Consider the following 23748-nt stretch of genomic DNA (forward strand, 5'->3'; position numbering starts at 1 on the left):
CTTGAAAGACAGCAATTACTGTCTGAGTGCGCGCCACACAGGGATGGCCGGCCGGGCTTTGTTTTTTTTTTGCTGTTTTTTTTTTAATCAACTGGTGTTGATAGGTTGTTTTGTTCGAAGAACAAAGGAAAGAGTGTTTTGGATGTTGTTGTGTGAGTTTTTCCTTGACGGGGGCGGGGAGAAGTAACAGTCTCCTCGGTGTCATCAGTGTGTCCGGACGTTTTGTTTGCAACAAGTCTTGAACCGACTTGGTGTTGTAGTCCTGACCGGACTGTGCACATCCTGACCAGATATGTTTTATTTAACAAGTCCTGAACAGAATTGGAAGTTTGCCTTGACTGGACAGGGCACATCCTGACCAGATTTGTGTTATTTAACAAGTCCTGAACAGAATTGGAAGTTAGCCTTGACTGGACTGGGCACATCCTGACCAGATTTGTATCTGTTGAGGTGAGTGTGTATCTTTGTTGATTGTTCGGTGAGCGTGTGTTTAATGTTTGAAGAATGTTAGTTAAGTTTTGAACTTGCCATTTAGCTAAAGACTTTTTTTCTCCAGGTTTTTGTGGGTTCCTTAGTGCACTAACCTCAAAGCAAGGTTCATTTAAGCTTCCCTACTACAGTTTGTTGATCTCTTACCTCCTCAGGCCACCACACGGCCACGTGATAAAGTGCCGATCGTAAATTCACGATTACCACAAGCAGACGGTGATAACAAGTACGCAAAATTATTCTAAAAAATAAATAAATAATTAACAGTTAGTCTGGGGCGCCCATCAGACCTAGAGTTCGTTCATAGGGAGCTATTTATCTGCCTGACATACACGGCACAACGAGTTTTCTCAGTTGAAAAGACAACATGGCTGGCGCGCTGGACGGCCGCTCATTAAGAGCTCGTTGAAAGCCTCAAGAAACGGTAGCCGCAGTCTGCCAAGTGTGGATAGAGATGATTGCGGTTGAAAGGTCATGGTGAACTCCTGAGGCAGCAAGGGAGGGGATGGGGAACAGAGAGGGAAGGAGGCGGGATAGCAGACTGGAGGTTGGCATGCGATGAGCCACGTCCCTGTTGATGTGTTTAATGTCACTACAGACAGTTCACTGAACTTTGGTTTATACACAATGTTCACACAGGAATACCTGTATTCACCTGAATTCACGAAGGGAGTGCGGATTATTTTTCTCCAGGTAGGTCCGGTTGTCCAGCTCTTCTCTAGCCGATGTTCACACCTGTGTTATGGCAACAGGCGCCATTTCAGTAGAAGGTCGAACTGACCAGCAACCAGTCTCCACACCACACTGTCGCACGCAGCAGGTCAGCTTGCGCGGTTGCTGGTGATCCCACAGGGACCCACGGGGCCCTCGCTGCTCATTTGTCACTCCGATCACGTGACCCACCCGCCACGCTCCGCCTCGTACCGTTGCGTTAACAACCCTTGTGCGCATGCCCGACCTCACCCAGCTTTGTTGAGCGGGTGGCAGGGCCATCGAATAACCATTACTGATCATTACCCATAATTTGTCACCAAGAGGCTAGCCGGGTGGGAGTACGGAAAAGAAGGTAATAAAAAAAAAAAAAAAAAAAAAAAAAGGTGTGTTGGGGACGGGATCTGATCTCACGGCTACCGACAACTTATAACTTCAAAGAAAGTCGTTTCCTTGTTGTCCTAACGATGGCGCCGTCAAATATACTCGGTTTAGAAAAAATCCCGAGACTAAGCTAAACATTTGTGTTTGTCTCACCTACTGGTTGCTAAAGAAAGGAAAGGGTGCTGTACTTTGAAACATTGTCTGACGGGAAAACAGTTCCAGTCTTGACCCTGGCAGTTCCCCTTCCTCTCAGATTTTATCTCATCGAATGTCTCGCTTTAACAACGGCTTCATGACCAATTTCCGGTAAGTGGATTATGACAGTGCTAGCTGAGGAAATAACGATGATGATACATTGATTGGGCTAACTGTGAGTGGTTTACTGGCTCTAGGCTCCCAGAAGAGCTTTTTCTTGTCACTGGGCCAAGCGAACGTGGAACTGAGAGCTGCTATGAAGTAGTAACCACAAGGCTTTATATCAGTTTCATAAGGCTTGATGCAATTTATATCAGCTGCAGGTAATTCTTTTCCGAACTGAAAAGGACAAAATGAATGTCTCTGCCCTGTGACTTATATGTCCTGCATGTCTCCTTTACAAACATTTCGGAACATCTGACTGCAAAGGTTCGACAGCCACAAAGAAATCTCAAACGTCTCACTTTCGAAGAGGCCAACCATCTGTGATATCATTTGTTTTAAATCGGAGAGGGAATCAACACCACGATGCCCAAACAATAAGGAAAGTGGAGAAGAGAAGACAGAAGAAGAGGAAAGATACAGGGAGGAGGATACATGGAAAGTGTGGACAGCGCTGGTGTGATTAACTCCCCATGGGGCTTTGAGGAACCGTGAAAAATGGACAGAGCTGGTGGCGAGGTCACCATTGGTCAACGAGCATGAAAGTTAGGGGTCACATGGCAGTGATTTGTCACTGGCCACCTTAGAAACTCAGCTTCATCTCCATGTTCCGGTGAGATGGTCGAGGAACTCGGGAAAATGTGCTTCTGGGGAAGAGATGGAGATGAGAAATGATGTTACAAAACCAGATGCGTAGGTAGAAATAGTAGGTTGCCATGAGAACGCTGCGGTAGGTAGAAGTGGTATTCGAATATTAACGTCTCTGTGGTAGGCCTGTAAGTCCAGATGTAACTGTGCTTTCAACATGATCATAGACTTACAAAATGGTGGAAGCAGCACACACACACACAAACCCACTTATCTTTTTAGTCTTCTTTGTCCTCCTAGTGCCGCAACCATACCACCCCAGCGGATCCGGTTCTGGGCCGAGGATCGATCTCCTCCTGGTCTGTCTCCGAACCCTGCGTTTCATCTGTGGGTTTAAGTCCAGAACTTGTCTGGTTAAACTCGGTGTCAAATTGCAATAAAATCAAATTGTCAACCGTACACTGCAGTCTATGCAAAAACTTATTAAATACATTTTTTTACTAAAACAAGGATATCAGCCGGCAGCTCTTCCTTGCGATGTAAGTGTAGAAGCAGGACTGAAGTATCGTTGGAAGTCAGAGAAACATTGCAGTGTACTGCTGACGTCAAGCAATGTCTGTAAGACACAATAACAAACACGTTAATGCTTTGTACAAAGCCAGGATAGTGTGTTTTCACGAGCAAACCTTCGATGTCGCAGTTGAAGAAGTGAAATATTTTCACGGGTGAGTCCCGTGCTGTGTCCTGGTGACCGTTAGCACGGACACCTCGTGTCTCGGCCTCGTGTCGCGTAGTCACTGGGTCAGTGAAACTTATTCTCTCCCTTGTCTTGCTTGTGTCTTGCCGTCCACACAAAGTCCTCGACATTATGGGATAGCAATTGTCATGAACTGTGGAGGACCGGCCATCTTGTCACTTATTTCTTGTTGGTGTTCTTTGTAGGGTACTGTAGTCCGTTTTCGATGTCCTCCATTGACTGGGCAGGCAACTCTGACCACGCGTACAATGATGTCTGGAGGGGAGAGGATCGGGTAGGTTGTTGCCGTCTGTCACTCCGATCTTGTTCACTCCATTGAGTATGACGTGTGTGTTCATGGCAGTTGGAGGTACCTAGGGGGACAGTAGCAGGGTGTTTGTGGTCCGTCGTGCACTAGTCATCTTCGTTAACAGCAGCCTCGTTGTCGATGACGTCACCGGTTCTGGGACGTGTGCGTCACGGTTCAGCGGATTTGTTCATTGTTGTAAACGGCGAACTTGACTTTTTCACGAACTTTAGACACATTAGTTGCTAACGGCTGTATAGCCTGGTGGCTAAAGACGAGGTCTGAAGACTGAAAGGTGGTGTGTTCAAATCTGACAGTGACAAATCAAAAGAGTGAGTGAGTGAGTGAGTGAGTGAGTGAGTGAGTGAGTGAGTGAGTGAGTGAGTGAGTGAGTGAGTGAGTGAGTGAGTGAGTGAGTGAGTGAGTGAGTGAGTGAGTGAGTGAGTGAGTGAGTGAGTGAGTGAGTGAGTGAGTGAGTGAGTGAGTGAGTGAGTGAGTGAGTGAGTGAGTGAGTGAGTGAGTGAGTGAGTGAGTGAGTGAGTGAGTGAGTGAGTGAGTGAGTGAGTGAGTGAGTGAGTGAGTGAGTGAGTGAGTGAGTGAGTGAGTGAGTGAGTGAGTGAGTGAGTGAGTGAGTGAGTGAGTGAGTGAGTGAGTGAGTGAGTGAGTGAGTGAGTGAGTGAGTGAGTGAGTGAGTGAGTGAGTGAGTGAGTGAGTGAGTGAGTGAGTGAGTGAGTGAGTGAGTGAGTGAGTGAGTGAGTGAGTGAGTGAGTGAGTGAGTGAGTGAGTGAGTGAGTGAGTGAGTGAGTGAGTGAGTGAGTGAGTGAGTGAGTGAGTGAGTGAGTGAGTGAGTGAGTGAGTGAGTGAGTGAGTGAGTGAGTGAGTGAGTGAGTGAGTGAGTGAGTGAGTGAGTGAGTGAGTGAGTGAGTGAGTGAGTGAGTGAGTGAGTGAGTGAGTGAGTGAGTGAGTGAGTGAGTGAGTGAGTGAGTGAGTGAGTGAGTGAGTGAGTGAGTGAGTGAGTGAGTGAGTGAGTGAGTGAGTGAGTGAGTGAGTGAGTGAGTGAGTGAGTGAGTGAGTGAGTGAGTGAGTGAGTGAGTGAGTGAGTGAGTGAGTGAGTGAGTGAGTGAGTGAGTGAGTGAGTGAGTGAGTGAGTGAGTGAGTGAGTGAGTGAGTGAGTGAGTGAGTGAGTGAGTGAGTGAGTGAGTGAGTGAGTGAGTGAGTGAGTGAGTGAGTGAGTGAGTGAGTGAGTGAGTGAGTGAGTGAGTGAGTGAGTGAGTGAGTGAGTGAGTGAGTGAGTGAGTGAGTGAGTGAGTGAGTGAGTGAGTGAGTGAGTGAGTGAGTGAGTGAGTGAGTGAGTGAGTGAGTGAGTGAGTGAGTGAGTGAGTGAGTGAGTGAGTGAGTGAGTGAGTGAGTGAGTGAGTGAGTGAGTGAGTGAGTGAGTGAGTGAGTGAGTGAGTGAGTGAGTGAGTGAGTGAGTGAGTGAGTGAGTGAGTGAGTGAGTGAGTGAGTGAGTGAGTGAGTGAGTGAGTGAGTGAGTGAGTGAGTGAGTGAGTGAGTGAGTGAGTGAGTGAGTGAGTGAGTGAGTGAGTGAGTGAGTGAGTGAGTGAGTGAGTGAGTGAGTGAGTGAGTGAGTGAGTGAGTGAGTGAGTGAGTGAGTGAGTGAGTGAGTGAGTGAGTGAGTGAGTGAGTGAGTGAGTGAGTGAGTGAGTGAGTGAGTGAGTGAGTGAGTGAGTGAGTGAGTGAGTGAGTGAGTGAGTGAGTGAGTGAGTGAGTGAGTGAGTGAGTGAGTGAGTGAGTGAGTGAGTGAGTGAGTGAGTGAGTGAGTGAGTGAGTGAGTGAGTGAGTGAGTGAGTGAGTGAGTGAGTGAGTGAGTGAGTGAGTGAGTGAGTGAGTGAGTGAGTGAGTGAGTGAGTGAGTGAGTGAGTGAGTGAGTGAGTGAGTGAGTGAGTGAGTGAGTGAGTGAGTGAGTGAGTGAGTGAGTGAGTGAGTGAGTGAGTGAGTGAGTGAGTGAGTGAGTGAGTGAGTGAGTGAGTGAGTGAGTGAGTGAGTGAGTGAGTGAGTGAGTGAGTGAGTGAGTGAGTGAGTGAGTGAGTGAGTGAGTGAGTGAGTGAGTGAGTGAGTGAGTGAGTGAGTGAGTGAGTGAGTGAGTGAGTGAGTGAGTGAGTGAGTGAGTGAGTGAGTGAGTGAGTGAGTGAGTGAGTGAGTGAGTGAGTGAGTGAGTGAGTGAGTGAGTGAGTGAGTGAGTGAGTGAGTGAGTGAGTGAGTGAGTGAGTGAGTGAGTGAGTGAGTGAGTGAGTGAGTGAGTGAGTGAGTGAGTGAGTGAGTGAGTGAGTGAGTGAGTGAGTGAGTGAGTGAGTGAGTGAGTGAGTGAGTGAGTGAGTGAGTGAGTGAGTGAGTGAGTGAGTGAGTGAGTGAGTGAGTGAGTGAGTGAGTGAGTGAGTGAGTGAGTGAGTGAGTGAGTGAGTGAGTGAGTGAGTGAGTGAGTGAGTGAGTGAGTGAGTGAGTGAGTGAGTGAGTGAGTGAGTGAGTGAGTGAGTGAGTGAGTGAGTGAGTGAGTGAGTGAGGTCTCCGTAGTGTAGGGGTTATTTTGCTAAAAAAATAAAGAAAACAAAAACAAACCGATTAAAATAAACAATCTCAGTAAGGGAGTAAGCATTGATTTCTTCTGTCTTCTTTTAAAGACTTGATTATATATATATATCTTGAGAAACCAAATTTTCAGTGCGGATCAGGTAACAAAACACTGAAGAATGGGAGATAACAAGCGAAATCTTTTTTGTGTATTACGTCCCTTTGATTAGTTCATTCTCTGCCAGTTTGAATGAGTTGTTTAGTGTGGCGTCTATGCACATAGTCAAAATACTCAGGTTATGGTGGTGCTCTTGCCCAGGGGTGCTATGCCAGAATCCCCACCGTGCCATCAGCCCGGAGCTCGCCTGCCTGGACAAGGCTGGGCCATCGTGCCAGCGGTTGCCTTGAAAGAGAAACACCTCGACACCAAGGATTTTCACGTTGAGGCTGAAATACACGAACTTTGTGTAAGCTGAAAATTGTTTACATGTCCGCTGAAGCCGTAGAAAAGTCATCGGACCTTTTGGCAGCATGTAACAGCAGTTAGTTTATGTCTTACAATGAAATCATATATATTGGATTTATCATTACAGCTTATCTTCTTGTAAAATAAACGACTTGTAAACAAACTCTAATTGCTTTTGTTTTCCATTAAAAGAAAATTGTCTAAAGCTCGGTGCGTATGATGTCTGTGGACAATAAATTTGACGACAATGAATAGCAAGAGAGAAGATAAAAGAGTTTGGATGAAGACTAATATATTTGCGAAGAAAAGTCAAATACCAAAATGTCCACCAAACCACAGCATCAAATCACAGATTTTATTACGAAAATATTGTTCGTCAGCCACATTCCATGACGTGTACAGAAATCATGTTACCTTTAAGCATGCTTCACCCACAAAAACCTACTTTCACTAGCAAATTTTCAAATATATTCTTAAAACGTGCGGAAAATGTGTAGTAATCCTAAATAATATACAATATTTGAAAACTTCATATAAAAGTACAAAAACCTTCCTATAAAACTATAACAACAAAATACATGAAGCACCTACATGTGGCATGAAGTGAGTACAACAACTTACAGTTATTATTCACAGGCAAAAGTTTCGCAACTGGAATTTGGTGGCAACTAGTCTGTCCTACGACTGACTAACCTGTCTACCCGGTTTTGAATGTAACTAGTTCTTACTGTAACCAATGACCAGTTAGTTTCAGAGTAAGATGATGTGAGTCATCAGTCCTTGCTATGACTGATGGACCAGAATGTGATCAGAACAGTATTCATCACTAATCACTCGGAGAAGGACAAGAACCAAAGGACTACAGTAGTGTAAATGTTTTCTGTGTATGCACTTCATTACCTTAGAGTGTGATTTGCGTGATTTTTATAGGTGAGTGTGGATTTGTTTATTTACAAACGTCAATGCGAGAGTGAGTTTACAAAAAATCCAGCCACTTAAGAAAAATGACAAATATTTTATTGAAAACAGTTGTATCTCAATTTACATTTCACTCACTTCCATAACATGTCCCGAGGTTTACAGTTTTACAGTAAAAAGCAAGAAAAATTACAAAAAAGCTTGTCACCGTTCTTCCAGACCGAGTAACACGTAAAAAAATCGCGAGCTGAGTCGCGCTCACCACCAACTGCCATAAATCTACATTACTGACATAGTATATAGATATGTATCGAAGACTACTAGAGCTTCTGCTGCAAAAAGGCCAAAAAGGCCGCCAGGTACCCGGCCAGGACCTGGGTAGCTGATGCTCGCCAGGTGGCGCTACAGCTTGCATATGGCGGCCAGGCGCTTGTCCGCGGACGAGGAGTCCGAGCTATTCGTTAGGAAGAACCTGAGGAGGCTGCAGATGGAGGAGTCAGTGGAGGTATCAGGTAAGACACGGGGGGTCAACGGAGGGGTTGTAGATGGCACTGTTGTCGTTGTTGTGGCTGTGTTTGGTGACAGTGTGGTCCCTGGCAAATCTGAAACGGAGATAATACGTAGTAGTTTTTTTGTCTTCTTCTCGGGATTTCCGACAGGTGAACCTGTCATTAAATAGTTGAGTGACATAGAGAGAGGGTGAGAGAAAGAAAGCAATTGAGAGCATATATGTGTGATATATATAGATATGTTTGAGCAGCGTGCTATATAATTTTTGGAATATTTTGAGAAAATAAATGCACTCATACTCAAGATTAAAGAAAGATGTATAAACTCTTTCAACAAAACAAAAGAAGTTACAGCACCATAATTTTCAGAATGAGAGGACACCTCAATCACTAAAATTTAGATATGCTTTTAAAATCTGGCTGCACTGATTTTGGTCCTTGTTTTATTTTTTGTGTGTCTTCTCTATTATAATGTATTTATTTTAGAGTAAGAAAATCAAGGAGAAAATCAAGATCATAAATTTTCCGAACCCGATTTTGGAAACAAATTCATAAAGTTAGAGAAAGAAAACAATCTTCTCACATAATTTTTGGTCATAATTAAACCCCGTAACCAGATTTCTTTATCTTTGCTATGTCCTTCGTGATTAAATTTTCATTTGTATAGGCTAACTCAAAATTTTACCTCTATTTTATTTTGGTAAAAAAGTTTAGGCATTGAACGGTTTTAAAAAAAAGCCAGTTGTGAGTAGCCCGACCATTAGTGTGCCCTCTTTATTTGTTGCTGTTGTCTGGCTGTCAACCTACCAAAACAGACAGGCCTCAGGCCGCATGTTGGGCAGTCTTCAACCAAAGCACAAATCTGCCCTGCCGAACATCTCTGCGAAATAAAGATGATCAGGAGAGGAGTAAATGTCAGCAAAACAGTGATTTCAAGCCACTTAAAGGAAGTAAACATTTTAGTAATCATGACTTACAGTTGTTAACAACTTTGTGGTTGTGAGCATCTGAATTTGAATGGTATTTATTTTTGTTTTCTTCTTTTTTCTCGCTTTTTTTCTGTGCCACGCTATCTCTGTCTTTCTGCTTGTCTGCCTCCTTGTATTTTTCTGTCTTTGAAAGTTTCCTACCACTTCAGTGCAGGTCTGTGCTGGTGTCGTCTTCTTCTTGCATTGGCAGGTGTCACAGCCTTGCTCGTCCTTCTCGAAGCCCTCTGGACAAAACAACCTGCACAGCACTCTGGCACAAAGGGCCAGTGGATTGATCGACTGGGCTGGACAGAAGGACATCGAGAATGTTTTTATTGTTTTCTCTGCTTCGTAGAGGTTATCATTCTGGCTATGAGACGTCGGTGTTAGCTTTACTGTGGTGACACATGACCCATCCATGCGAGCGTTTCTAGAATCTTCGTCCACTCACTCACTCACACTTACATCCATTCAACTACATAATGAGTCAAACTCGCATAGAAATCAAAGTTCACACACCGTTCCAGAACTGACTCATTCATTCATTCTTTTAACAGTAAGACTACTTTATCGTCTGGCTAAAGCAGTGTTCATACCAACGCATCTGGGACAGAACCCTGTTGTACACGTGCTGTCGGTGACCATCTGACACTTTTGATTGTCTGGACACACCTAAAGACGCAAAAATTATTGGTGCAAGAAACACAACCATCTACAACATTCTGAGTGGAAAAAAAGCAAGGTCCTCAAATTGTCTTTGGTTCGTACCGGAAATCAGCAACCGTTCAACGTCATGAACCAGACGTACACTGATTCGTACCAGAAAATTTTGGTTTTCGTCTTTCTTTCTTTCGCAGTTTTTTTTTCGTCTTGTATCACTATTTTTTCTGTCATCTTTGACCTGCTTACCATGGTGGAACATATATTCACGGGCTCATCGTTGCACTGGCACATTTCACAGCCTCTCTCGTCCGTCTTGGCACCATAAGGACAGTGCTTTCGACAGGTAATTGGTGAGCACTGGGACGTGTTTGGATCTGGAAGCAGAAGAAAGTTTGATGTTTGGCCGTATAATAAGACAGGATTACGACCAGTTTAAGATATCTGGAAACAGAAGTGAGTTTTATGTGTTTGTTGCATCTTTAAACACAATGGGGCTGACGTGTTTGTGTGTGTGGTGTCTGGAATCACAAGATTGACACTTTTGAGCATTGGAAACAGAAGATAGTTGGACGTATATGTTGTCTGGAAACATGGCGTTCATGTTTTACGGTATTTGGAAACAGGAGTTTAACATGGGTAGGAATTGATAATACAAAGAAATGTTGACAAATACACTTTACAAAACAGCGCGTGACACAAGGTGTTCTTGTGACGTCACAGATCATGACCCCCAAAAAAGAAAGAATCGACAAATCTGCTCACTTACGGTTATTTATTAAAAGATAGAATCTTCTAGAATTTTAGATAGAAAATCAGATGAAAGAAAGAAAGAATTAAAATTTAATTTGTCTAATTAAAATGTAATGTTAAGTAAGGCGGAACAGACTCGTGAACGGGAAGAAAAGAAACTACAAAACTGAACGGGGTGAAAATCTCCCACTTCAAAAAAACAATTAGGTGCAAATTGGATTGTAAAATCACAAAACTTGTTGAGTGCGCATTGATAAAAAAAATTATTTGAAAAACCACTTTATCTGTTCCTCTCTTCTTGTGTGTGTGTGTGTGTGTGTGAGAGAGAGAGAGAGAGAGAGAGAATGTATACGTGTGAGAGAGAGAGAGAGAAAGAGGATGTGTAACTGTGTGTGAGTAATGGCTTAGTTAGCCACAGACAGGTACAGCAATACTTTGCTCCTGTTGGGTGGGCTGAAGAGTGTATGCTCACTGATGTCAACACAGGAGAACTGAGGCGCGGAGGGACTGTTCTGGCTGGAGGGATAATTCGGCTGACACTTCTTGCCGGTAGGGCACACCTGTGTGAAGTGTTGACGAAGGATTTTATCACCGCAGCAGAAGAAGACGACAATGACAAGGAAAAAGGACAAGAAGAGGCAGAAGCTTGTGATTAGAGGAAAAGGACAGTACGATCAAACGAACGAACGAACGAACGAACGAAGAAACAAATGACATTAACCATGAACACAATATTAACAGTTATGGCAAAAAAAACACGATTTAACAAGGAACAAGAGTCAGAGAGTAAGACTTGAAGGAAGAAGACAGCAGTCGTCATAGTCTACGACACATTCCAAAGACGTCATAGCCTACATCGCAGTTCAGAGACGTCATAGTTATATCGCATTTCAAAGGCGTCACAATCTACATGTCAGTTCAGAGACGTCACAGTTACATCACATTTCAAAGTCATCACAGTCTACGTCATAATCCACAGAGTGACGAGGCCTAGCGAGGGGACTACCTACCACCTGACGACAAACGTCCTTGCACCCGCACAGCTCGCACCCGTTGTCATCCAGTTCCTTACCGAAGGGGCACAGCATGCGACAGGCTACCAAAGGACATTCTGTCTTGGCATCTGCAACAACAGGTGTAGGGACTAAATACTTGGATTATTCTCCATGCACCTTGTATTAGCAACATTACTCCAGGTATATTGCTTATTGCCAGGTGTAACGCAGAGAAGAAAACTACGGGAAACATACCGATACACGCGGGGTACAGGTTGCTGCATACAATGCCATCACACTTGTCTACGTCTCCCATGACTTTACACTTGGTACCTGAGGGACATTGCTGAAAAGTATTTGTGGATTGGTCAAGCTCAAACAGAATCTATTTAAAATATAAACATCGTATGCATAAAAACAGACAGGGTGACAGTGCAAGATACAAAGTGGAGATAGGACAGAAATTGGAGCAGGTAGTAGAAACAGAGAAGGGGGAGAGTAGGAGGGAGTTGAGAGAGGGAGGTGAGAGAAAGGTGGATGAAATAGGAAGAAAGAAATGGAATGCATCTTTAGACCCACTTTGCATACTTGCAAGGTTTGCACATTACACAAAAGACTGGGAAGAAAGTCCAGACAGTAGAGCGCGATAGCAAGGAAAACCATCACTACCCAACTTTGCACATCTATGTCATTTAAACAACCTCTGTCAAGGACATGTCAAAGACGTGCAATGTCAGTGTCAAGGACGTTCTTTTAAATGACTTGCAGTGCCACAGATGTTCATTTTAAAGACGTGATATGCAAGATAAATGTAAAAATAAAATGCAATATAAAAGGTGCAATCTAAAAGAAATGTAATGTCAAGGACGTACAAATCAAGGTTTAGAATATCAAGGATATTGAGCGTCAAGATCGTGCAATATAAAAGACATACAAGAAGATGAAAAGAGTAGAAAGAAGAAAAAAGGAACGTTGTCTCACGTAGTTTTCGCAAGGCTCCGGACGGCAGGCACACATGGGACAACCTTTGGCGTCCACCTGAAATCCGTAGCGGCAGCCCATGCGGCAGAGAGGCGGACACAAGGGGTTCAACGCACCAAGAGACGCCGCGCGGACAACTGGAACTAGGACATGCAGACAGTCGTTAGTTCACCTGCCACACCTGAGTTTCTAAGAGACAAACCTGAAATGCAGGACACGCTGGCCGGCAACGTCACTTTGAGCCAAGACACAAAGAGAAGCAGCTTGGGGATTGCATGATATAATCGAGATTATTCTGACCACTGTTACGTCAACGAGCAATAACCGTATGTGACGTACGTGGTCCAGTTCCGGAGCCAGTATGAAGGTTTTAGCCAATGGGAAAGTCGGGAGCATATCTTAATTAATGTGTGACAATGGTGAGGTCGAGTTTGACCTATTTCTGTGCGGGGTATATCTCGAGTTACTCAGGTCACCCACATCTGGGGAAATAGTACAGAACTCAATCCCATTCCAGTTTTTAAAAAAGAATCTGCAACATTTAAACCTTTAACAGTTCAAATAAGTCGTTATCTCTTCCCGTTAGCTAACTGGCATTGTGCTTCGTTGTCTTCAACCTGTAAGAGGGTGGTTGAAGGAGTGACCATCCCATTCTGGGCTCATACTGACTATCCCCTGTTCTGGATCACTCGGAAATGCATTTCAAGCAATAAGCCACTTTCGTCTCGACAGGGACACTTCTTGTTATTGAAATGCAGAACACAGTTTGACCGAACAAACAGACGAAGAGCACTTGTTCAACGGAATCTGCTCTTTAGTTTTGGAAGGACAAGTGACAAAAGAAAAAAAAAATTAGAACTTGCGTTTCGCGTGTGACAAAATGGTTTTACCGCTGTTGGGTTTTTGAGAAACCTGTCTTTGTACAAAATTAAGGATTCTCAGATAGGAAATTTGAAGGAACATATTTTTGGGCAAAAATAAGACAAAATTCGCGACAAAACATTGTTCTGCCATGGCATCTTAAGGTATCGACTGAAATCTACTTCAAGCAAAATTTTATGAATAGGAAAATATACTTCAAACAAGTTCGCGACAAGGCAATTACAATAATGATGTGTATTATGAAAAAGAAACAAGCAAACACACGGACAAGGAGACGGGTAGACAAACAGCTCACCACTCACCTGGAACTGAGGGAGGACAGCACGCGCTGTTCACGCACTGTCTACCCGCTGGGCAATGACTGTCGTTGGAACACTCGTGCACACCCACAAACCACAGACGGTCCGGGTACAGGACTGGCAGCTGACCGTTGGGACATTTCTGCTGAGCAGCTTGGTTATTCAAGAGTCTGCTCTCGACTAAAATGAAGAAGACGATGAAATTGAGACACGAAAAGGACACATTCCTTGCTCATGGTCCACTTCCCGTGGTCATGACGCATGCGCGGTCAACAAGATACAAGTGGTCAGTTAAAGTGGTCAGAACTTATTTTACGAGATCCGATTTTAAAAGGTCATCTTAGTTTTGTAATAATCATTTAAATAAAGTAATCCTGAGTTTTAAGAATGTCGTCTGTCTTATAAAGGGAATACAAGTTTGGAACAATGATCCTACTATCAGGAAATCGCTTAGCTCACTAATAAGGTAACTCATCACCCTGGAATAAATTTTTAAAGTCATTTTCTTTAAAGAAAATTAAGGAACATTAATTAGTGAATTTATATAAGAGCGCATAGCTTTACAACAGGCTTTGTAATCGTTACTCTCCCCATCAAAACAAAAATCTCACTAACACACACAATAATGAGAAAAATTCAAATCGCATTCTAATACCATTTTCAATAGTTTTTGTTAGTAAAACGAGACCTTTAATTGTTGCATACAGTTTATCCAACATTGAATTTGTTTGTTTGGTGGGGAAGTTGGTGCAGGGTTCTCTTATACCACAAAACTCTTGTTTTGATGTCTGGCTGTTCACAGTTTCACTGAATTTAATTTGTTTAAAATATTTAAGGGAAAGAAATCAAACAAATGAGTGCCTTACATCGTGATACAATCCCATGTGCAAAGAAAGAATTAAAACTTTAAAGAACAGTTTCAATGCAGTTTTAATAGGCGCAGGAATAAACTGTTCTGAACCAAGCCACTCTCATCACTCCAAATACACTCAGATATTTTAATTTTTCCCCCTAACACCGCTTGATACAACTACATGCTAGACAAATAATGTTCACAGATACAAAGATGTGTGTTTTTCTCCGCCCCTCGGACAGGTATAATCACTGTTTGCCGACACCTACTCGAGAGATTAGCCCCTTACCCTGAACTCGAAAAATAATAGGCACTAAAATTAGAAAAAATTGGGGAATTTGGTTGTGTCTTGTAGACTCTGTGAGTGTGTGTGATCGCGCGCGTGTGCTTGCGTGCATATTTTTATTTCTGTCCATGAGCTTGAGTACATGTTTAGGTACGTGTGTGTATATTTGTATATATATATATGTGTGCTTCAATGTTCAATGTTTTTGTAGTGAAAATAGGGTGGAGGCTTTCAATTCGTTTTTTTCCCCAATTTACAAAAAGCATTGAAATAAAATATTTCAATTTATTTGTTTTAAAAGTTACTTGAATGCGATCGAAATTCTTAACGAAATAAACATACATATAAACAAGATAATATATATTTATATATCTTTTGCTTAGTTTGTGTATTAATGTTAATACATAATGTTAATACGGTTAATGAATACAAACCAATATGAAAAACCTCTACACACACCAGCACCAAAGCCAATATTCAGTGATTCAAGTCAGTACTCACCGATACATTTCTGGTCGATGCCACCCGTGCAAAGGGGAGTCTGACAGACTTCATAACATTTCTCTCCCTCGCCGCATGTCTGTACAGTATATCATAAGAGGTCATAACACCTTTGCCACATACTTTGCATTTCAAGCAAATATCAGCAATTATTCGAAGTACAGCATGAAAATGTATTTGATAGTTCGTTTATGTACAGTGGAAATTTTATCTTCCAAATGCGACAAATAACGGGACCTGGACACTAAAGAAACAGGTAAGTAGGAGTTCAGTGCAGTTCCAAATGTACAAAACAACATGGAGCGGTGTGTCAAACAACAGGTGAGTATCAGGAATGGCGTTCTATAGACTGTACCAAGGTGAAGAGCAACAATTTTAAAATGAATTAAAACGTACAGAGCAGGCATAACATTCAAAACACCGTAGATGAGAGAGGACTAATGTAAAGAACGATGTGATGAGAATCAGCAAAGTTATCAAACAATTTTATTCCATCTTTTATTTTTCTTTTATTTCTTCCTTCCTTAATTCCTTCATTTTGTCTTTATTCCTTTGTTGATTCATTCCTTGCTTCTTTTTTTCCAGAAGTACTTAACAAAGATCATTCACTGAAATATAGATTAATGAGTTTTTGAAAATGTACCGGAAATAATAATTTAGAGTGAATCAGAACTATGTATTTGTGATTGGAATAAAATAAAAAAAAGAGTGTACAATTTTGCGAATGTAGAGGATAGCGGTGTTCAGGGTAAAGAACTCCGCATTGCATAACAAGGGACACAATTACTAAAGCACACAGCGCCATCATTTAAAGTGCATATTATGAAAAGGACATGAAAGAGAGAACATGAATCGTTTACACTCCCCTCCACCAAACCCTTCACTACCTGTCCGAAGAAAAAGAAAAAGAGTTCGTTGAGGATTCGTCGCCTCAAAGTGTGAACAGGATTGCAAATTTGTCAACTGACCAACCGGATGCAAGCGCACGCACGTGGGGAGAGGATGGTAGGCCAAGATGCCCTGGACAGACTGGTAGACGGATGTATGCAGTGGTTAGCATTACTTTTTTTTATAATTTCTGCAATTTGCACGTGAAGTGCGAGGACAAAGGCAATGGGTGAGGGAGGAAGGAGGGTTTGAGGGTTTAGAGGGGGAGAATGATGGGGAGGGGAGTAAGAGATTGTACAATGGCCGCCCATCCCTTCTTGTCAGCTCTTGGCCGGAGAGTCATGTCCCTTAGAAAAACTTTTCTTTCAATGTTTATTTTCTTTTTATGCGCCGATCCCACTTTCTTTATACCTTGTGTCAAACAGAACTCTTCTTGTTGCACACCTTGGAGCCCTAATCGAACTCGAGAACAATGTTGTGGCCCCAGTAAAGCTAGGGTGCAGCAGGTGTAAGGGTTAGGGTTCAAGTCTGCTTCAGGCATCATTTAGTGCAAAAGATATGCCACGAGAGAGAGAGAGAAAGAGAGAGAGTAAGAAAAGGGAGAAAGAGCGTGTTAATCATCTCTTAAAGCTTTGTTTTCTTGTCACCTTGTTCAAAAGTGAAGAATGAAACAAAGAAAAAAAATATAAAGTACGAAAACAGAATAAATATTTAACTAATTAGGAAAATCAAAGAAAAAAGTGGGAAAGAAAATAAATCATTATAATTTCAGCAGAATAAATATGTTTGTGGAATTTGAAACGCGGTTGGTTTATGTAGCTGCTATACAGAGAGGCAGCATGAACTGAAAAATACTACATCAAGAAAAAAGATAAAAAGTGAAAACACGATTAACTTAAAGAAACAAATAAAAGAACAACGAGAGAATTACAAATAAAATAAAAATTGGAAATAAAAAAAGGATATATATATACTTAGATATCGCTGAAAGGTCCTTTAAAAGCCACATCCGGCAAAAAAATTCTTTTTTTTCAGCAGTTTTATTTTTCGGGTATTGCAGCTGGGAAAGGTAGGCGGATGAGTTTGGAAACTGAAAAAATCTTTGATTTACAGAGACTAGAAGCCTGCACCCGGTGTGAGGGTGACAGAAACAACATGACAACCCTTCTCCAAAAACAACGGATTATTTCACTCTCAGGTGTGTTCGGCGAACGTCCGCTTCAAAGGGGAGCAGACACCCGAACCCTTTACACCCAGAAGTACTAAGTTCACAAAAGGCATACAAAGCCATTGAAATGTTTACCTACAAAGTGCATAAGTATGCCGGGGTATCTGCGATGTAACACGGGGAAGACAGTTTCTCGGCAAATTGTTAAAGAATAGCTAAGGCTTATTACATAGGTGTCAGATATGCCTATGTGGAGTACACCCACTGGCCCAGTTACAAGCCACCCAGTTAAGTACAGTTGACGAAAAAACATTGAATGCTTTAAAATAGGAAAGGATAGTGTTCGATGTGGATGCACCACTGCTATGCTGCTACCACCACCAGGGCAGGGTATAGCTGACTGGTTAGGGCAACTGGGATCCGAACCTGCAAGAACGCGAAGCACGACGGTTCGATACCCGTATGGCGCAGCGTTTTTCTCCCAGAAAGTGAAGGGCAGTAGAGATCGTTTCTCCGTGTATGATAATACCGTCAATAGCCGTTAGAATGTTTAATTTTATCTGCTTCATTTGAACTGCGCTGACCCGACATATGGCGTCGTACCGAGACAACATTTAAGTCTGGAATCTGAGTGCAACATGAAAACACCGGCTCTCACCTGATTTGAGAGCAAGCGAAACAAGCTACCTTATTAAAATAACTGTCACGGTGTCCCTGACCTCTTTTCCCCTCGGTTACTCTACATCCTGCTTGCACTCGACAACATTCTACTATCACCTCCAGCCTCCTGTTTGATTTCCTGACCTGACGAATGGATCGTGGAGGAAGAACAACAGACCGCCGATACCGTTTGGCGTGTCTACGTGTCTTTCATGCGAGCGACAACCTGGAACACTGAAACATCTGAACACCGACAGTGAGACCCCCTCTAGCACTGTAACCAATCAAGTACAGCAAACACTGAAGCAAAACTGTGAAAATGCAATATTACAACGGATGTTTGTTTAGTAGTTCTGCCAGTGCAAGTTAGCACGTGATCATAAGTAACAGGCTGATGATGTGAACACTTTTCTCGGTTGGCGTTAACCGTTCGTTCTATGTTTCATCAACTTGAATTGCTCGTTATTCATACATCATGGGTTTACTTTGTGACGTTGTGATGCTGTTACAGTAATAATCTGATCCAAAAATTGCTTTGTACCAACGACTTCTTGTGGGGACAAGATGCACGATTGCACCCCATGGTAGCTCGCTGCTGGATCACGGAAAATTTAACTCAGTTTTTTTGTTCATTAATGGAAAGAAAAAAGAGGTTAAAGCTATAGGAAGAAATTAGTGAAATAAACAAAGCTGAAAAATGGGAAACAAAGAGACATTATGGTTGTAGGTGAGTGAGGTGTTCAAGCCCTCTACCCCTGGGTCTCGAAATGAGCTATCGTGAGGGCGGTAGTCATCTCATCTAACTCCCCTACCTTTCCCAACCCCATAAGGAGTTCCACAGGTGGGTCAACAGGGTGAGATGGGGGTGAGTAGTAAGTACACTGCTCTACACGGGTATCGAACCCCGGAACTAGGCTTTGCGCTCCTCAAGAACGACAAACACTGAAACATTAAAGGTCTAACTTCACGACACACACACAAACACACTAATTGGTGAACGATCAACCTCAGAGCTGGTCCTCGCGCAAATTAAGCTGTCCTAAAGACAGTCCCTCGTGGTAGAAGTCGCTGGATGAAGGATGCGACCTAAGAGAATGCAGCGCATCACAATGATTCTACCCAGCCACCCTCTCTCCCAGTCCACATCTCTCTCAGCATCCTCACCCTGCGTGTTGGGTCTGTTTGCTGTGGACAAGTGCGCTTCAAAGGAAGAGCAAACTCCCCCCAACAGAAGCCACAAGTGCAGGAGACTGTTAATTCAACACTCGTGCTGTTGTTTCCCCTTTCTACCCACCTCCACCCTCCGAGGGTTAGAAGAAACCGCTACAGTATTACTCACACCTCTTCTACAGATTCAACTGTTTGGCGGATGCAAGCAAGGGGTTAATTCACGCTGCATCTGCTACACTAGAAAACAGGCTGCGGTCGGAGGAATGCGGTTAAAGCAAATTAATTACAGATTCCGGCATCTCTGGTCGAAATTCCACGTAAAACGTTTGGAACGAAGGGGATATAATAATTCAATTTGCATCCTCTTCCAAGATGTCTGGCTTTCACAGCTTTCTGCGTTGTGCGTGGAAACTGAGAAACTTCGAAAAACACTCACTGGAAGACAGTAATGAAGCAGCAATGTCAGGGCAAACAAAGACGGTTGGGGTTGTTTGAGTAAGTCGAATGAAACAGCATGGTACAGAGTAAGCAGTGTGGACATTTCAGTGAAAATTCCGTTTAGAGTTTGCTGCGGACGCGCGCGCACACATACACACATACATACCCACATACGCACATCTACATATACACATAAACACACAATCACATGTACACACGAGTGCAGGAACACATGTGAAGACATTAATGTAAAAGTACTGTCAATATATTTTATTTCAAATACACAAACACCGATTAATCTTGTGCTGCTGCGAAGGATGTGAGTCTTGGAAGGATTTGAGCTTTTTTAGAGGTGGAGTGGGTGCAAGAGAGTACAAGTAAAAATTCCTTGTGTACACACACACATGCATGTAACCACCAGTAAGTGATGTTGATATGGACCAGATGGTCTACCAAAAACTGAATAAATATTATTATTTATTATTACACACATACACAGGGAAATTGTAGGTCAAGAAGGTACAAAATAATCTTACCTCGGTTCCACAAAGCTCAGCTCCTGCCCCTGCTCTGCAGGTCAACTGTAGAAATGAAAGAACACAAGGTTTATTTTCGTTTTGTTACCATTCCTTCATCTAGGCAAGATCTGACAACAAAAATACTTGTAGAAAAATCAGGGACATAGTCTGAGATAACATGCACGTCTCACGCATTTTTTGAAGATCCATGCGATGCAACCCGTTTTTTTTAAAAAATCATTCCTCATTTTTTTTTTTTGCTCTATATTTGGATAACAACACCATAATCTCTAAGACAGTTTGGGGATTTTTTTCTAATTTACTGAACATATTTAATTTTTTTAACTGGGCCAAACTATTTATTTTCACAAAGAAAGTGTGTGTAGAAGACGTACAATTAAATTCCCGTGTGGCAGCGAACTGTAAGTGGTTCACTGTGTCTAATGCACGTGGAAGTCGGGGCCTAACCTCCTCATATACCCTTTTGAGGGAACCCATATGTTGGGTATGCACAAAGGTGAGGTTTGGGTTGCAATCTAAAGGCGTTGGCAAACCTCTAACAGACGTCCTCATTCTCGACCGCACTAGCCATGCCCTGCCCTCAATCTTCAATCCTCGTGTAAGTCTGTCAGCCACCCGCTTTTGTGCAAGGTACAACTAATCGCGCATTTTCTCTCACGTGTGTGTGTACAATGCTCAGAAGAGACAACGGCTTGACATCCGGCAATGGCCTGCACCTCGAAAAAGACATCCACCCGTGCGCGGAACATAACCCTTTGTCAAACGACGCCATCTCCGTAATTTCCCCCTCCACCCTCCTCCTACCTCCCATCCCGCCAGGTTGTATAGTCAACGAGTTGGCGGGATGGGAAGATGGGCGGACATTGGGACAGGTTTTGTCAACGGTGAAGTACAATCAAAAATGGACTTGAAAGGATTTTCCCTTGAGACCAAACGAGACGAAAGTTAACTTGCACCGCACTTGGCTGCCTCTCTTCATCAAGCATCCTTGTAATATATGTGACCTCATCTTTAATAATGAACCCGGGCTTGTCTGAGTTAGCCTTGTGACCATTTGCAATAGTCTCATTGACCATGCGACCTTACCTGAAGAACTTCATCTGGAAGAGATAAGTATTGAAATTAAAATGTAGGCAACAGAGGGTGGATTGTTCCAGCAAACAAGGCTGGTTAGTTGGTTGTTGGTGTTTTCCGTCTGGTCACAAAATGAGGATGTATCACGGGGGAGCTGGTCCAAACCTATATAAACAGGTGTTTTTCTAAAGAAAAAAAGTGTGTGCTTGAGGTGAGCCATCTAACCACGCTCCTCCTTGTCCTCGTGACAAGCGGCTCACCGTTGCGACCTTCCCCCTGTCTTACACGTGGCGCAACGGTCCGTGATTTCAGTCACATCACGTGACAGTTCAGCTCTCCAAATAAATGATTAACATACTAATAGAGCGTGTTTATGGCTGTCCTTTTGCAATAGCTCTACTGCCTAAAGTCATTAGAAATGAAGGTAATGAGTATAAGGAAGGTGAATTCATTATAGAAGAGTTAGTTATCTGGTCACCTCGGCTTCTGCCCTCAAGACACAGTCTCATGTTGTCTTGGTTCCAGCACACTACTTGGTCTCGGTAATGGAGCACAATATGATGCCGGAGACCTTATAATGCTTTACTAAATAATATAAACTAACTTACATAATATTTTTTGAATTATAGAAAAATTAGCCACAAATCATCTTAGAGTTAGAAATATTGTTTGTGGCAATGTTGATGTAGATATCCATACTGTATTAGATATTAGATGAAGTTTTTTTTAAATTCAATTCTGCGTTATCTGTTTGGGAAAGCTCTTTCACAACTTAGTTACAATATATAACACTAACAACACTAATGACAATAAAGGCCAAAGGAGGTCTGTTTCACTCCCCACCAGCAACTAAAGCATATTCGCATCCAAACAGGTACTAGAGTCAGAAAAAGAACAGCGTGCCCGAGATGAGGACAGCCAATCATCACTGATGATGATGATGATTAGTAGAAGCATTAGAATGAGGACAGACTAGACAAACTAGTTTCAGAAATCTATGATAATTAATCCAATGATAGAGTATGGAGAAGGATGGAAGCAGATATACTCACTAACAACACACAAGCTAGGAGAGTCGGTTTCATGACGTCCAGCTGGATCTTCTCCCGAGTCTTTTTCTGCCGAGACTCATCCAGGAACATCTCGTCTTGTTCACTTCACCAATGGGGCCGCCAATTACCACCAGTTCGCTCGTACCCTCGTCGAAACACTCCTTCTCTTTAGGGAGGTCAAAGCTCCTTCTGCAGGCGACACTAAAAAGTCCCTTTTTTCTCTTCTTTCCACCCGGGAAGGGGAGTCGCTACGATATGCATTCGGCTCACGTCGATGTCTGTCCGCAGGCAGGAGGATCCCTGACAAACAAGCTCCCCTCGCGTGGAAGTCAAAGATGTCGCCGGGAGGGTGATGGGATGGGGGAGAGCGGTGGACGCAGCAAGGTCAACCACGTGCGATGTGCGTCGCCGCGATGCACCCCTGGTGTAGTAGCTTTGTAATGCAATCTTGCGCATCGCCCTACGCAACCTTTTGTGTCTGGCTATCATATCGACAATGGTAGAAGACGAATGGGGTTATACACCAAGTTTTATGTATGGAAAAGTCTTACAAAAACCCATGGAACCACTGTATAGTCGTTGTGAGTTAGGGAAGTGGATGCAGCTCACATCCACAGCTCAAAGATGGCGATGGTGGTCGCAAAACTGGTCGAGAGATTCTAGGTTTGCTTCATGGCGCATAAAAGTTATATAAAGGAAGCCTGTCCTATGATTTAGTGTTTAATGATGTGTGCGAACTCCTAGTTCATGAACACACTCGCGCACACGCTCGACATTCACACACCTCAGTCGCACCTGACTTATCAAAAGACCAGGTTATTGACCAAGTGGGTGTCTGCCGTCAGAATGACCAATTACATGCCAAGATAGACTGACAATGTATTTTCTACTTCTCCTGTTTCAAGACTCAAATCTGTTAACAAAATTTCCAAGTCTCGTTATTTTCTCGCTTAAAAGCTTGACCATCAAACTTCAATATGTCTGTATGTGTGTATGTACATTTGTGTGTATAGATATATATGGACAATGTGCCCACAGAAACCTCAGCTGTAATGCACACTGCACGTTTTTAAGACATTTTTTTTTATCATCACAAAAATAGAAAGAAAGCTATTTTTTCTTTTGGTCTTCGTATTCTTCACCGACATAATCTTTGTTAATATTGTTAACAAAAGAAGCCAGTCTTAATCTTACAATCTCACTGATTCTGCATTTGCATGGATGTTGCACTCAGTTCCATGATTTTCACAGCTTGAGAGACAGCTTTAATAGAAAGCAACTGTTTTTCCTAATAATCAGGTTACGGCTCAGCACTATCAAAACCTGGATAAATACCCCACCCCCACCACCACCTTCAGTTCTTGAGACACACACCCAGCAACATTACTGATCCCAGAAAAAAAAGTTGAACACCACAGACATCAGGCTTGTGAAGGTTTCCTTTTATGCCATCAAAGGGTTAGGGTTAGGGATTATTAGCTGGGACCATATGTTAATTACCTGTGTAGAAACATGATGAGTTCCACGAGTTTTTGTCTGTAGCCTTCT

At 42.8% G+C, this 23748-nt stretch overlaps 1 protein-coding gene across 1 annotated transcript; it reads right to left on the reverse strand.

The window, feature by feature from the left end:
* Positions 1 to 6957: 6957 nt before the first annotated feature.
* On the reverse strand, positions 6958 to 22665 carry LOC112567275 (zonadhesin-like). Its single transcript, XM_025243906.1, has 13 exons — positions 22201 to 22665; positions 20072 to 20116; positions 15212 to 15290; positions 13575 to 13751; positions 12391 to 12533; positions 11665 to 11755; positions 11425 to 11537; positions 10887 to 10974; positions 9911 to 10038; positions 9598 to 9673; positions 9164 to 9306; positions 8841 to 8913; positions 6958 to 8126 (listed from the first exon to the last, which is right to left on the reverse strand). The coding sequence occupies exons 1-13, from the start codon at positions 22288 to 22290 to the stop codon at positions 7927 to 7929; spliced, it is 1446 nt and encodes a 481-aa protein (XP_025099691.1). The 5' UTR covers positions 22291 to 22665; the 3' UTR covers positions 6958 to 7926.
* Between the last annotated feature and the right edge of the window lie 1083 nt (positions 22666 to 23748).

Source organism: Pomacea canaliculata, linkage group LG6 (assembly GCF_003073045.1).
Source record: "Pomacea canaliculata isolate SZHN2017 linkage group LG6, ASM307304v1, whole genome shotgun sequence".
NCBI lineage: Eukaryota > Metazoa > Mollusca > Gastropoda > Architaenioglossa > Ampullariidae > Pomacea > Pomacea canaliculata.